The sequence below is a fragment of the Spermophilus citellus genome (genome assembly GCF_964194105.1).
Source record: "Spermophilus citellus genome assembly, chromosome: 2".
In the NCBI taxonomy this organism is placed as follows: domain Eukaryota; kingdom Metazoa; phylum Chordata; class Mammalia; order Rodentia; family Sciuridae; genus Spermophilus; species Spermophilus citellus.
The window spans coordinates 253,654,931-253,668,411 of NC_138183.1; the positions used below are offsets into that span (position 1 = coordinate 253,654,931).

Genomic DNA, 13,481 nt, shown 5'->3' on the forward strand with positions numbered 1-13,481 from the left:
TTGCCAGCCCCCTCGCGCTCACAAATGCAGCCCTAAGGCAAATTCTAAAGGGAAAGGAACTTCCACACGCGGCAAAACCAGTTGGGAAGCTTCCGGTGGTCTCTTCCCAGGCAGAGGAGACTAATATTCCCAAGCATTTTATTTTTTTATTAATTAAAAAATGAGTTAGGACAAAGACCACTATTTCTCAGCCTTCCATTCAAAGGGGTGTTTCTCCCGGATAAATTGCAGGCACTGTGGAGGGTAGGTATCTGGGGACCCAGGCAAGGTCTGACGGGTCAAGGTAGGCAGACAATCCACAGATCCCCCAGATAGGGACAGGATGAAGGAAATGCTGGCCACCATCTTGTCACTGGAATTTTCGGGCATTTATTTTATTTTATTTTTTGAGCGAGCGCGTTCTAGGCTGAAGTCTTTAATGCTCAGAGCTGCCCTATTGGGTACTTGCAACGACCCCCGTGCTCTGGGATGAAGCCGCCACCGGCGTTGTGTGCTCTGCCCCCGTCCCCGCATGCTAGATGGTTCCTGAAATTTACACGTGTTAATGAAAATGAAAGAAGACGTAGAGGCTGGGGTTCCTTGGCCCTCTCTCCGCGCGTGGGTGCCCTCGTGGCGTTCTCGGAAATGTGCCCATTCTCCCGGCTCGGATACAGAGTGTCGCTGCGCCCCAGAGCCCCCCTTCCACGCGGTGTCCCCCAGCTGCGTGTGGCCTGTCCGCTCTCTTAGTTATACTCCTTCACAGAGCCACCTCCACTCCCACCCCCCAATCCCGGGTGACCCACTCCGGGAGGACGGCCCCCCTGCACCTCTCTTTCCCCGCGGGGAGAAAGGCCGCCGCGGGGCGATTTGCATTTCTATGAAAACCGAACTTCGGGGGCAACTCCGCGGCGGGACAGGCTTTTGGGTTCTGCCCCTCGCTGCTCCCGGCGCGCTGCGCCCGCGCCCCCTCCCCCTGCGCCCGCCCCAGTCCCTCCCCCCCCCGTCCCTCCCCCCCCGTCCCATTCTCTGCCCGGCTTTGATCTCTGCTCAACAACAGTAACGTCACACGGACTACAGGGGAGTTTTGTTGAAGTTGCAAAGTCCTGGAGCCTCCAGAGGGCTGTCGGCGCAGTAGCAGTGAGCAGCAGAGTCAGCGCGCTCGGCTAGGGGCAGAAGAGCGCGAGGGAGCGTGGGGCAGCAGGAGCGAGCGCCGAGCGCGGACCGAACCCAGACGCGCAGCCCTTCCGGAGCGGCCCAGGCAGAGCCCCCGCCATGGCTCACCAGCTCCTGTGCTGCGAAGTGGAGTCCATCCGCCGCGCGTACCCCGACACCAACCTCCTCAACGACCGAGTGCTGAGGGCCATGCTCAAGGCGGAGGAGACCTGCGCTCCCTCCGTGTCCTACTTCAAGTGTGTGCAGAAGGAGATCCTGCCGTCCATGCGGAAGATCGTGGCCACCTGGATGCTGGAGGTGCGGGCTTCTCGCTGCTCTCTTAGCACTTTCCTGCAACTTGTTGCTCAAACCCACATTTTCCCCCTCATCTCCCTCCCTTCTCTTCCCCTTCAACTTTGAAGTTTGTCGGGGTGTTGCTAGGAACCCGTCTTTGCAAAATAAATAAGATATTGCGGGTATTTTTGAACAAGGAAGGTGTGGGGGTTGGGGCATTAGAAATTCCCTTTCCTGGTGGGGGACGGTCGGGAAGAGGTGCCTTCGAGGGAAGCCGGTGCCAGGGTGCCCCGTGGGTTTCGAGGGTGCAGGCTGGGCGCCCTTTGTGGCCCCCCGCCTGCGCCCCAGTGCCGCTGCGCCTCTCTGGCTGTGGCTGCCCGGAGCCGCCGGCTGGGGGGGGGCATAGATTTGATTTTTAAATTAATATCCATGGACACGTATGCAAGGGCCACTCGTGCCAGTATTATGCGCCATCTTTGCTCTTTTATTGCAAAGCAAACGTGTTTATTAATAATTGGGGGCAGGGTGGGGGCGGGGAGTGGCCGGCGGGGCGCAGGGACAGGCATGAGGGGCCGCGCGGTCAGCGGGAGGGGCCCAGTAATGCTCAGTGACTATTTTGGGGGGACTCGGCTCGGGAGGGGACCCTTTGTTCACGGATGGGGCCCGAGACGCCCCGCGCAGGCAGCCTGGGCTGGAGAGCATGCTGGGCTGAAAGGTCGCGTGGCTCCCGAGACGCCCGGGACTGACCCCCCCGTCTGCGTGAGTCTCTGCTTAAGGGACTTTTCTGGGACGAGCTGGGGACCCAGGGCACATTTTCAGGCCTTCAGCAAACGCCTCAGGAGCCCGAAAGTATTTTTAAATAATTTCTGAAAGTGCAGCGTGGTGCCCTTGCGAGAGGGAAGCAGCGCCCGCGCCGGGGGCAGGGGGGTCCCGGAGTTTGAATTCCTGGAGCTCTCCCCGGAGCCCGCAACCAGCTCCCGACCCCCAGCGTGTGCCAGGGGCCGCCCGAGGAGCGTTTTCAGGGGGTTTTTAGGCACCTAGTTATTTTTTAAATATTTTTAAATATTTTTTGAAAAGATGACGTCTGGGGAAATGCGGCGCGGCGGCCTGAGACGCCACCTTTGTGTCTCGCAGGGCGGCGAGCGCGGCGCCCAGCACGGGGCAGCCGTGGCCCCTCTGCGCCCTGGTGTCCCCTATCGTAGTCCCGTGGCTCCCGGGCGGGGCCGGGGTCCCTCGTCGCCACCCCACGGTACCCGCCCCGCCTGCCTCGCGCAGACTTTCAGTTTCGTGTTGGGTGGGCACTGGGGACACGCGGCAGGGAGCGCATTGCGCGAAGCGTCTGCCACTCCCCGCTCTACCCTCTGCGCCCTCCCACGCGGGCCGGATAGAGGCGCGGGGTCGCACTGCGGGGGCCCGGCATTGGCGATCACCTCCAGGTTCCCCTGCAGGTCTGCGAGGAGCAGAAGTGCGAGGAGGAGGTCTTCCCTCTGGCCATGAACTACCTGGACCGCTTCCTGTCGCTGGAGCCCCTGAAGAAGAGCCGCCTGCAGCTGCTGGGGGCCACCTGCATGTTCGTGGCCTCCAAGATGAAGGAGACCATCCCCCTGACGGCCGAGAAGTTGTGCATCTACACTGACAACTCCATCCGACCCGACGAGCTGCTGGTAACCGCGGACCCCATCGCACTGTCGCCCAGTTAACTGCGGTACCCCGCGCTGGCGGTGGGGAGGCGGGAGTGCAGATGGCAGGAGTCCGAACCCACCTCGGACAGGTCTCCCGCGCCACCAGGGAACGTCCACACGATGGGGCCTCTGTTGTTGCACACTGAACCCCTCCGCCTCCACCCCTGCGGGGCACCCAGAGTCCTGACTCCCACCACATTTGCGTCCTAAGGTGCCGAAACGTGGGCGGCGCGCGCCCTCTAGCGGCTCGCGGCCTGCACTGCAGATTACAAGTTCTGGGTTCCAGGCGGTGGGAGGCCTTTTTGTCCCCAGCAGTCTCCTTCTCAGTGTGGGATGGAGCCTTTTTACTCTCACCTTTTCTGTTTGGGTCTGGGGTCACACGTTGCCCTGCTCTCTGCACCTCGAACATTCGCAACCTTCCTGCCCCACCCCAAGTCTGCAAACAGAATGTAAGGCCAGGTGCTAGGGCTTCCGGGGCCCCCCGGGAGTAACTTGCCTGTCCCCTATTATCCGCAGCAAATGGAGCTGCTCCTGGTGAACAAGCTCAAGTGGAACCTGGCTGCCATGACCCCCCACGATTTCATCGAACACTTCCTCTCCAAAATGCCAGAGGCCGAGGAGAACAAACAGATCATCCGCAAGCATGCACAGACCTTTGTCGCCCTCTGTGCCACAGGTAGAGAGCCGGAGAGCCCCGTGGGCTTCCTTAAGTCACCCTGGCCAGTGGCTTGCTCTCTGGGGGGTCTCCTGTCTAGGAAGAGGTCAGGGGCCAGGTGGTGGTGGAAGCATGCCCTGTCCCCTTCACGGCCACCCTGCAGTGCACCCGAGACAGGACAGTCTAGCCTTCCTCTGAGTGGTTGCTGCCCCCTCTCCTCCCTGTGCCAGGCACCCTGTGGCCACGCCGTGCTAAAAGGGGTTTACCTGGGCCGCTGGGCTGCCTGCCGCTACCCACCTCTAGCCCGCCCTGTGTCCTCAAGGAGCCTGGGCTGTGGGGGCCCCCTCCTGGCCCCTCCCAGGCTGGGCCACCTGCCAGGGGCGCCTGCAGGGGCAGGGAGAGCAGCCGGCAGTGCCTGCACCACGTGCTCCAGGCGGCCAGCAGCAGCCCCTGTGCGGGGGCGGCCAGTGGAGGAGCCTGGGCGCCTGAGGCCCCGCTAGGGGCGCCTGGGGCCAGCTCTCCTCCGTTGAGTCCTGGGAGGGCCTTTGGAGCAGCCTGGGCTTGGGCGCTGTTTGGCAGCAGAGGGGGTCAGCCCGCCCTCCTCCTCCTCCTGGCCCTATACCCTAGATGGGAAGCCTGTCCAACCCAACATGGACGGACACACAGATGAACCGGGCTGCCTCTTGCCCCCAGCACTGCCACTGACGCTGCTCCCCCCCGCCACGTGTCGGATTTTGGGACCCACACAGGCCATGTCCAGGAGGCCTCTTTACCCTGATGGGGGACCCAGCTCCTCCCCAGCTTGGCTGTGGCCCTGGTTAGGCCTCAGGTGCTACTTCTGTTTGGAGCTCGCCCTGGGTCACTTGAGGGCCACTGGCAAGGTGGTATCAAAGGGGGCAGCTGATGTCTTCTCCTACCTACCCGGAGGAGCAGAGCCCTGTGGCCTGGTACAGGGGGTGCTTGGCCTCCACAGTCCTGCCCTGCTGAGGGCACGTATCCCTCCAGGTCCTCTCGAGCCAGGCCGGGGGTGGGTTCTGAGAGTGTGACCAGCTGTTGGGGCTGGCCCTGGGGCAGCAGGGAGGCCTCTGGCTGGAGTTCCTCTGCAGAGCGGCTCTGGAGCTCTGGGCAGCCTTTTATGGATCTGAAGTGGCTGGGGAGACGCTGCAGTTTCCTAGAGATGCTGCGCTGGACGGGCCTGGCCTCCCCTGCAGGCCCCATGCTGGCAGGGAGTGCAGAGCACCCAGGCTATGGCCAGGTCTCCTGGCTGCTCCAGGGCCTTTGACATGGGGCTCCACAGGAGCCCCCCACTTCAGCTTTGCACCTGCCCGTGCGGGCCTGTGGGTGGGCTCTGTGGCGGGCCTCAGCCTCCTGAGTCGCTGGGATCGCAGGTGTGCCTTTCCTCGCGGGCCCTGGCGCTGCCTGTTTGCACACAGCTTGGTGAAGGCAGGACCAGCACGTTTTCCATGAGCACATGATTGAGTGACGGGGGTCTTGGCAGGGGCCAGCCCTGCCCCAGCTCCCGCGACAGTGTGTGCCCTCACCCATCAGACCACTGTGGAAGTAAACGTCGGAGCTTTGGGTTTAATTCTGGCTGTCCCTTGCTGGCCTGCGTGGCCACCCTTCTGCCCCTCCACCTGGAGGTGGGGCATGGGCTTTGTGTGGTGGCTGTGGAGGCCGCCTCACCCCCGCCCCCCAGCGCGGACCTCTCCGCCGTCCCTCAGGGGCAGCTTTTCTGTGCACCTGATTTGCCTCGGGGAAGCAGTCTCTGTTCCGGGCCCCGCTACCCAGCCTGGCCGAGGGGCTCCGTTGCGGGGGAGAGGCAGATTTCTTTTTCTAGTCTGTGACGCCACCCAGGAGCGGGGTCTGCCCCAGGTGGCTGCTTTACCTCCCTGTCCCTTAACAAGGCATGAAGCCTCAGGTGGCGCGGCACCCCAGCTGGTGGGACCCCCCTGGGGCCAGCCGGCTGCTGTTCAGCTCACTTGAGACCCCTGTTCCCAGGCGCTCAGTGGCACAAGATGAGGCTTTGGGAGTGGACAAAATTCACACTGTCCCTTCCCTCGTCCAGGCCTGGCCCAGGGCCCAGGTTCCTAGGTGAAGTTGGTGACCATCCCCACCAGAAAAGTCCTCGTGGAGGAGAACAAGAAGGTGGCCCTCAGGCCCTGGGGCTGCTCTGGATGGGGGCAGGTGGGAAAGAAGGAAGCAGGTGCCCCTGACTGCAGTGGTCTGGGGGGACCTCCGAGTGTCGTCCTGAGGGGATGTCCCTGCTGTGACTCAGGGAGGTGAGATGGGCCACCAGGCTCAGCACTGGGGCCTACCTCCCACCAGCAGGGGCACAGGAGTGTGGGGTCCCTGGGACCCAGGGAGGGAAGGGGTGGGACGGCCTCGGGAGGCTGGGCCGTGGGCATGCTGTGGCCCAGTGCCGCTGCCTGGGAAGCTCTGCTTGGCTGGCCACAGCTGCCCGCTTGCCTGGCAACCACGACATGAACCGTGTGCCTCCCAACTCTGGAGATCCGGAGGCACGGAGAGCTGTCCCGTGGCTGACGGACGGAGCTGACAGCAGAGGGCGGGAGTGGGCCTTGCCGAGGTGGGTGGCCGGAGGGTTCCTTCCTTCGCTGAGCGCCAGGCCAGGCCCTCCCGGGGCAGCTGGAACATGACTGCCCCATCACACCCTCCCTGCTGGGTGCTGACCAGGGTTCAGTCGCTGAGGGACTTGGAAGTGGCTGGCTGTCCACCCTCTGTAGCTTTGCGGTGGCCCTCTGGAATGGACCAACTCTCTGGAGTCCCTGCTCCTAGGTAGCAGCAGACTCTGATGGCAGGCATGCTGGCGTGGGTGGCTATCCCCCGGCGACTCCTGCTGCCCGGGCGCCCAGCGGTGTGGAAGACTGGGGAGACCTGAACGTAGGCCAGCATGCCTGAATTGGGTGGTCCTGCCATTTCCCCACTCACAAACCCTTCTCCTGCTTTCCTGCAGACGTGAAGTTCATTTCTAACCCACCCTCCATGGTGGCCGCTGGGAGCGTGGTGGCCGCAGTGCAGGGCCTCCACCTGGGCAGCCCCAACACCTTCCTGTCCTGCTACCGCCTGACCCACTTCCTCTCCAGAGTTATCAAGTGTGACCCGGTGAGTGATGGGACCCAGAGACGTCTAAAGCCGGGGGGGGGGGGGTGCTAGGGCGACCCGGGGACGACCCGGCTGGGGCCTGCTCAGCTCAGGACCGTCTAGGGTGCTGAGCAGGACCTGGGCCCCCAACCGCTCCCTGATCTCAGGACTTGTGTCTGAGGGACTGTGATGGTCACAGCTGACAGGGCCAGCTTCTCCCATCCCTCCCAGGGGGCCTGAGGCTTGTCAACTAGACAGAGGGTCCTCACAGGCTGCTGTCACCCCACGAGGAGTTCCAGGATTAGGCAGGAGACAGCCACCAGCAGGCAGGCTCCGCACACCTGGTGATGAACTGTGTGGTCATGGGGCTGGGGCAGCGCCACCAGGCTGTGTCTGGACCACAGTGCGCGTGGCCCGTGAGCAGCGCCTTAAAGGGCTCTTGTGAAGCCCTGGCCCAGGTGAATTAGACCAGCAAGGCTGGGGGTCAGCTCTGCCCCGTGTGCTGGAGGGAGTGGCCCTGGGCCGTAACCCTGGCTTGGGTCCAGGTGGGCTTGCCGAGGCTGCCCTTGGCCGTGGAGCATCTAGAGGGTTCCTGGGGGTCCCAGCCAGACTGCCTGCTTGTCCCCAGCCCGGGGTTCCTGCTGGACAGCTGGCAGCCCAGCCTATGCATGACCCCTGAGAGGGTGAGACACCTCCCTCCCACCCACCGCCTGGCGTCACCTGCTTGGGGTGAGCGTCCTCTCCTGGCCGCTGCCGGGAGCAGCGGTGTCCCCCAGCTGCGAGGACAGAGCTGGAGAGGAAATCTCTCCACAGTGCCTGCCCAGCACGAGGGGCCCTGGTTCCCCCCGCCCCCAACACGTGGGTGAGGCTGCTCACCCGGCGGCCGCTCGGGAAGGGCTTCCCGGGTACATCGCTGGCCGACAGTGGGTGCCTCCTGGCCGGTGCAGGAAGGGCCGCAGCTGCCCTCGTGTGAATAGAGACTGTTTTAATTAAATGTTAATGACGCGCATCAGAAAGAGCAGTTGAGGCTGAAATGACTGTCGGCTTTCCCAGCCAGACGTACTGAGCTGGACGCACAAAGCGCCCCAGGCAGCAAGGCCGTGGACTCCTCCCTGGCGAGCTGGGCTTCACTCCCACACGGGCTCTTCCTCTCCTCCTGTGGCCTGGGCCCAAACTGCCTTCCCCAAGTCCCCTGCTAGACCCCGGGCCTCCTGGGGGCAGCCTCCTTTGGCAGACCAGTCCACAAAGGACTCCAGTGTGGCAGAGGGTGTGTTCCAGAAATGTCCATGTGCCCCTTGACCAGGGAGCAGACAGCCCTGCCTGGGGCTTCTGGCCACCAGTAAAGGGCACCGTCCACTGGGGAGGCCTGGCAGGACAGTGCCCAGAAGGCCTCGTCCAGCCCCACTCTGACCTCAGCGTGGAATCGAAGCTGCAGTCAGAGTGGGGCTGCTGGGAGGGCGCACAGCCAGGCGGGGTGTGGCAGCCCAGGGGCCACTCTTGCACCTCTCAGTTGCCCCCTCCAACACGGGGCTCCCAGGGCGCCAGGGGCTCCTGAGAAGGTGCCTGGAGGGCTGGCGGGTGCAGCCACGGCTCCCGCCCAGGGCTGTGGACTTGGTGTTCCCATCTGTAAGATGGGACTGCACCACCCCCTGCCGCCCCGCCCCATCCACCGTGATGAGCGGCTAAGGGGGGGGGGGGCACAAGCCCTGCACGTGGCCCTGGGGCCCTCAAGTCCTACTGGCCTGGGGCAGTTGTCAGTGCCACCCTGCTTGAGATGTGAGGCTGCACCGTGTGACCCCCGAGCCCTGTTCCTTGTGGGAAGGAGTTTCCCAGGCTAGAGACTGCTGGGTCTCAGAAGCCCACCTCTGTGACACCCCCGCACTGGGGACACACAGCCTGACACTGCAGCCAGCGTCTTTACTCAGAAGCCACCCAGCACCAAGAACAGCTAGAGGGCGCTGCTGGGAGGCGCCTCCTGTGGAGGCCCGGAGGGCTCTGGGGGTCCAGGGCTCCTCTTACCCTGAGGTGCAGGGCAGCTCTGCCGAGGGGACCCCAGCCCAGCACACAGGTGCGGGCTTCCAGGAACCCCTCTCGCGCACTGGCCGTGTGCCGGGGCCTCGGGCTGCGCTGGTGGGTTCTCAGTTGCAGGACTAGGGCCCAGGATGCAGCTGTAGGGAGAGGACCGAGGGGGGAGGCCTGGGCCTCCCCTCATCCGTTTGGTCACACCTAGGGAAGACCAGGGGCACCTCAGGGTGGCCACCTTGCTGGAGCTCAGAGGGCTTCCCCGCTCAGGACATGTGCATTATGGGCCTGGGGTGAGGGTTCTGGAGGATTCCAAGAAGCGGGTCTCTGCTGGGAGGTGGGCTAGGCAGGGGACACCTGGTGTGTGTTCGTTCCCACAAGACGCCACGGTCTCATGGCAGAGGCAGAAGCAGAAGCATTTATTCCCAGGCGAGGTCAGCAGGCCAGGGGCTGCCGGGGACCAGAAGTGGCACCTGTGACTAGTTCCTGGGCTGGCGTTGGGGCTGAGGTCCTGTGTGGGCCTCCTCCTTAGGACCCTCCCTCCCGCCGTCCCTCCAGGACTGCCTCCGCGCCTGCCAGGAGCAGATCGAAGCCCTGCTGGAGTCCAGCCTGCGCCAGGCCCAGCAGAACCTGGACCCCAAGGCCTCCGAGGAGGAGGTGGAGGAGGCGGCGGGGGCCGACCTGGCCTGCACGCCCACCGATGTGCGGGACGTGGACGTCTGAGGCGCCCGGCCGGCGGCACCACGGAGCACCCAGCAGCGGCCGGCCGCAGCCCCGCAGCCTGGGAGGGGCCGCCCGCAGTGCTCCAGGCAAAGTCCCTGTTTTCGGGGACATTTTGCTAACAGAAGGGAAAGTCTCCTCCTTTCCTCTTTCTCCCTTCCGTCTCTGACTTAAGCAAAAGAAAAGGAAAAAAAATCCTGAAAACTGTCTTTAAAAAAGAAAGAAAAGATAGAATTTGCATGACCTTGAGTGGGGGGAGGGGCGTTGTGCTACAAAATAGAGGATTTTACTCCGTAATCAAGTAGCTGTATGTGAATGCGCTCGTGTCTCTGTAAGGATAGCATTAACACGCACGAGGGTCCCCGAGGGCTAGGTTGGATTCTTTGTATGTGTTCAGAAAAGAAAAAAACTTCTTAAAAAAAAAAAAAGAAAAGAAAAATTTGAAAAACCATTTTAAAGTAGAAGAGGGTTAGGTAGGAAGTGTGTCCCCGCTCCCCCGAGAGGCACGGCTTCGCACAGCCCTAGCTCTGTGCCCGCTTGCTCGTCACGTAGTCACTCGTTGTGTGTTTATCTCCTAGGTAGGTAGGCGTGTGACCTCTGCAGCTTGCCGATGGGTCAGCATGGTGTGGGGCCGGGCTCTTATGCCTGGGGACCCCCACCTGGGCACCAGTCTGCAGGTGCCAGCCAGGGAGCTCGGGAAAGGCCAGCTGTCCACCACCATGTGCTGCTGTGGAGGGAAGCAAAGAGCGACATGATAGATTCTATTTTTATAATCTTCCTATTTTTGTAGTTACCTGCTCGTGAGATGCTGGGTTCTCACCCGTCGGTCCTGCCGCCTGTTCACATCAGGTTCAATCCACAGCTACTTTCTTCTTATCATTTTGGGGTTTTGTGTTTTCTTTCTTGATATTCTAAACCGTTCCGTGTCAAAGCACTTTGGTCCAGCAGTCAGAAGCAACTTCGCTGTCACGTGCGGGGCGGCTTCCCAGTGGAATGGCGGGGAATATTCACGTTCCTGCGTGCACAGGACCGCAAAGGTGTGACACCGTGGTGTCAGCCAGAGGGTGTTCCTGAAGGTTTTGTACCAGTCAAGAAGAAAAAGGTCCGTGTCACAGTGCCAGGATGTAGGCCCCTTCCTGTCCTGTAGAGAGGTTGAAGTTCGCGGGAATCCTTTGGTGCCAACTGATGTTTGAAAGTAGGGACCTCAAAGGTTCACCTAGAGAACAAGTAGTGTAAGGGTTACTTTTAGGTATTTCACAGCGGAAGGTTTTTAAACACTAAAATATATAATTTATAGTTAAGGCTAAAAAGAATATTTATTGCAGAGGATGCTCGTAAGGCCAGTATGACTTATAAAGTGACGCAGTCTCCCTGGATTTCAACACTCAACCCTTTCTGCCTTGGAGCTGCAGGTGACAAGATGGGGCCTGTGGTCGGTGAGGGAAGATCTCCAGAGAGACCGCCCAGACCTGGCCTCGGCCTGTGGGGCGTTGCCCAAAGTGGTCTGCTCTAGAGGCACCCGAGGCACAGGGACGCCAGGGTGCTTGAGAGGAGAGGGGTCCAGGACCCCTGCCCATCCTGGCCCTGGACCTTTGCATTGAGGACGTGTTGAGGGGAGGTGGCAAGAGTGTGGAGGCTGAGGCAGAGGCTGGAGAGAGTACGTGAGGGAGGAGTGTGGCGGGAGGCACCCGAGGGGACGGGCAGTGCCCACAGGAGGGACAGGCCGTGGCTCCACTTCCTATCGCGCTGCTACCAGTGACTTCCCGCAGTCGGAAACTGTTCACAGCTTCTCTGTATCTCTTTCACGTTGTTTTGCTGCTATGGGAGGATCAGTTTTTGTTTTACGATGTCATATACTGCCATGTGCTCGTTTTAATTTTCTCATAGAAAATTGTATTACAGATGCCCTTTTTTGTAGTTTTTTTTAATGTGATCAATTTTGACTTGATGTGATTACTGCTCTATTCCAAAAAGGTCCCTGTTCACGATACCTCATGCTTCACTTAGCCATGTGTAGACCCACCAGTCGGCTCTGTCTGCCTCGTGGACAGACACACAGACGAATCCCAAGACGGCCCCGGCCAACGGGGCCACGTCCAGGAGACCTGCGCAGGCCTGTCGCTGCCCAGCTGTGTCCCTGCGCCTGTAGTGCTGGGCTCGGCCGGTCTGGACGTGCCATTGTGGTATAGCTTCGCCAGCTGTGCCGCTCTTGACGTGTAGTTATGAACATTGCATGTTGTTATTATTATTGTGATACCAGTCTGTCTTACGTGCCACTGTGGTGCTGGGCCGTAGGACTCGTCATCGGGATGATTGGAATCGCTTCCGGAATTGTTGGAGTTTCGGGTGCGTTTCCTCTGTTCCATGTGCTAGTGTTGTGTTTGTTCTTGTTTGTTGATTACAGCATGATGCTAAATTAAAGACTCCAAATCTCAACCAAGCCAGCTCACAGTGCCATGTGCCCGGGATCTGTACCCTTGGTGCCCCGGAGGGGTGGGTCTGTGCTGGGGGCCTGGCAGGTGCCGGTACAGGACTGGCCGCCCGCCCTCTCTCCAGAGCCCCGTTTCCACTTACCGCGACCACCCTGGCTGCGGCATCTGCCTGAACCAAGCAGGGTTCTCGAGGGGGTGGTGTGTCCATAGTCGTGAGTGGGGTCAGGTGTCTTTGAACACTGCCTGAAGGCCCAAGGCTGGTGGCAGGTCCACAGAGCACAGCGGTGTGTCCTGTGATGCAAGAGCCGGCGAGGGTCTGGTGGTGGGCAGCCTGGGTCTGTGCCTGGTGGACACACGGTGCTTCCCAGCACAGACAGGGAACTGACACGTTCCCAGCAGAGACACAAACAAACATGAAAAGTCTAGAAATAAAATTGGTGAAACCCCAGTGTGTTGCCTGTGTGTTTCCCAGGCCGGCTGGAGACAGGGAGGGACGCATGGCCAGGTCATCCTGTGCTCTGCGGTGACATCCTGACCTCCACCTGCTAGATGTCTGTAGCCCTGTCCCTTGACACCAGCAGTGTCTGCTGACATTGTCAAATGATTTCTCATGGGTGGGGGCCAGACCCCACCCAGCTTGTAGGTGCACATCTGGGAGGAGTCCCTGGGGTGCCAGGAGGGAGGGGCAGTTTGGACCCCAGGAGATTCCCAAGCATTTGCAGGTGGCGTCTGGGACCACACAAGCCAGCAGTGCTGGCGCCAGAGACACTCGCGGTGCCATTGATCAGGAGCATCTCCTGGCCCTCGCCAGCCAGTGTGCCCTCCCTGGGTTATTGCATCTGGGAAGGTAAATAGAGGCGTGTCCACTGGCCCTCTCCTGGCGCAAACTGCTGTGTGCTTTGGGTGAATCATGGTCCTTGGTGCTGCCAAAGCTCGCAGCATGAGGGCCACCGACCAGGGCAGCCTTTCACACGGCGCCTGGGGGGCCTTGCTGGACCCCTGCATCATCTGCCTCTGGCTTCTGGGTGTGACTAGGTCCCAGCCCCGGGGAAAGGGGTGGCCTGGGAAGCCCTGGCCGTGGTGGTGCTCGGTGGGCTCCTGCGCTTCTGAGAGGAGGGTGGGGTGTGCAGGAGACGCCTGGCCTCCATGGTCACTGCCAGCCCTGCTCTCCTAAAGGTGGGGGCTCCCGAAGGCAGATGGGGCCCCTGGCAGTGTCACAGCAAGAGCTCTAGGGAGCTGGGAAGGCCACTACCTGGCTCCTTCTGACTTCGGAGAGCCCAGCCTTCTCCTTGGGCAGAGCCACCTACAGTGAAGCGTCCCGGCTCACCATGGCAGGGGCCCAGCTCTGACCAGAACTAGGTCCCTGTTGGGGCAGGAAGCCAGGTCCCCACCCTAGGCCCATGTGACTGCAAGCGTGTCCTAGGTCCTGCTGACCAGTCGGGAACA

General features: G+C 61.5%; 1 protein-coding gene across 1 annotated transcript; it reads left to right on the forward strand.

Moving 5' to 3' along the window:
* The first annotated feature begins 1,047 nt into the window (after window positions 1-1,047).
* Window positions 1,048-11,084, forward strand: CCND1 (cyclin D1). The gene is made up of 5 exons (XM_081262369.1): window positions 1,048-1,449; window positions 2,874-3,089; window positions 3,624-3,783; window positions 6,734-6,882; window positions 9,442-11,084. Exons 1-5 carry the CDS (start codon window positions 1,252-1,254, stop codon window positions 9,604-9,606), a joined length of 888 nt encoding a protein of 295 aa, XP_081118495.1. The 5' UTR covers window positions 1,048-1,251; the 3' UTR covers window positions 9,607-11,084.
* The last annotated feature ends 2,397 nt before the right edge of the window (window positions 11,085-13,481 follow it).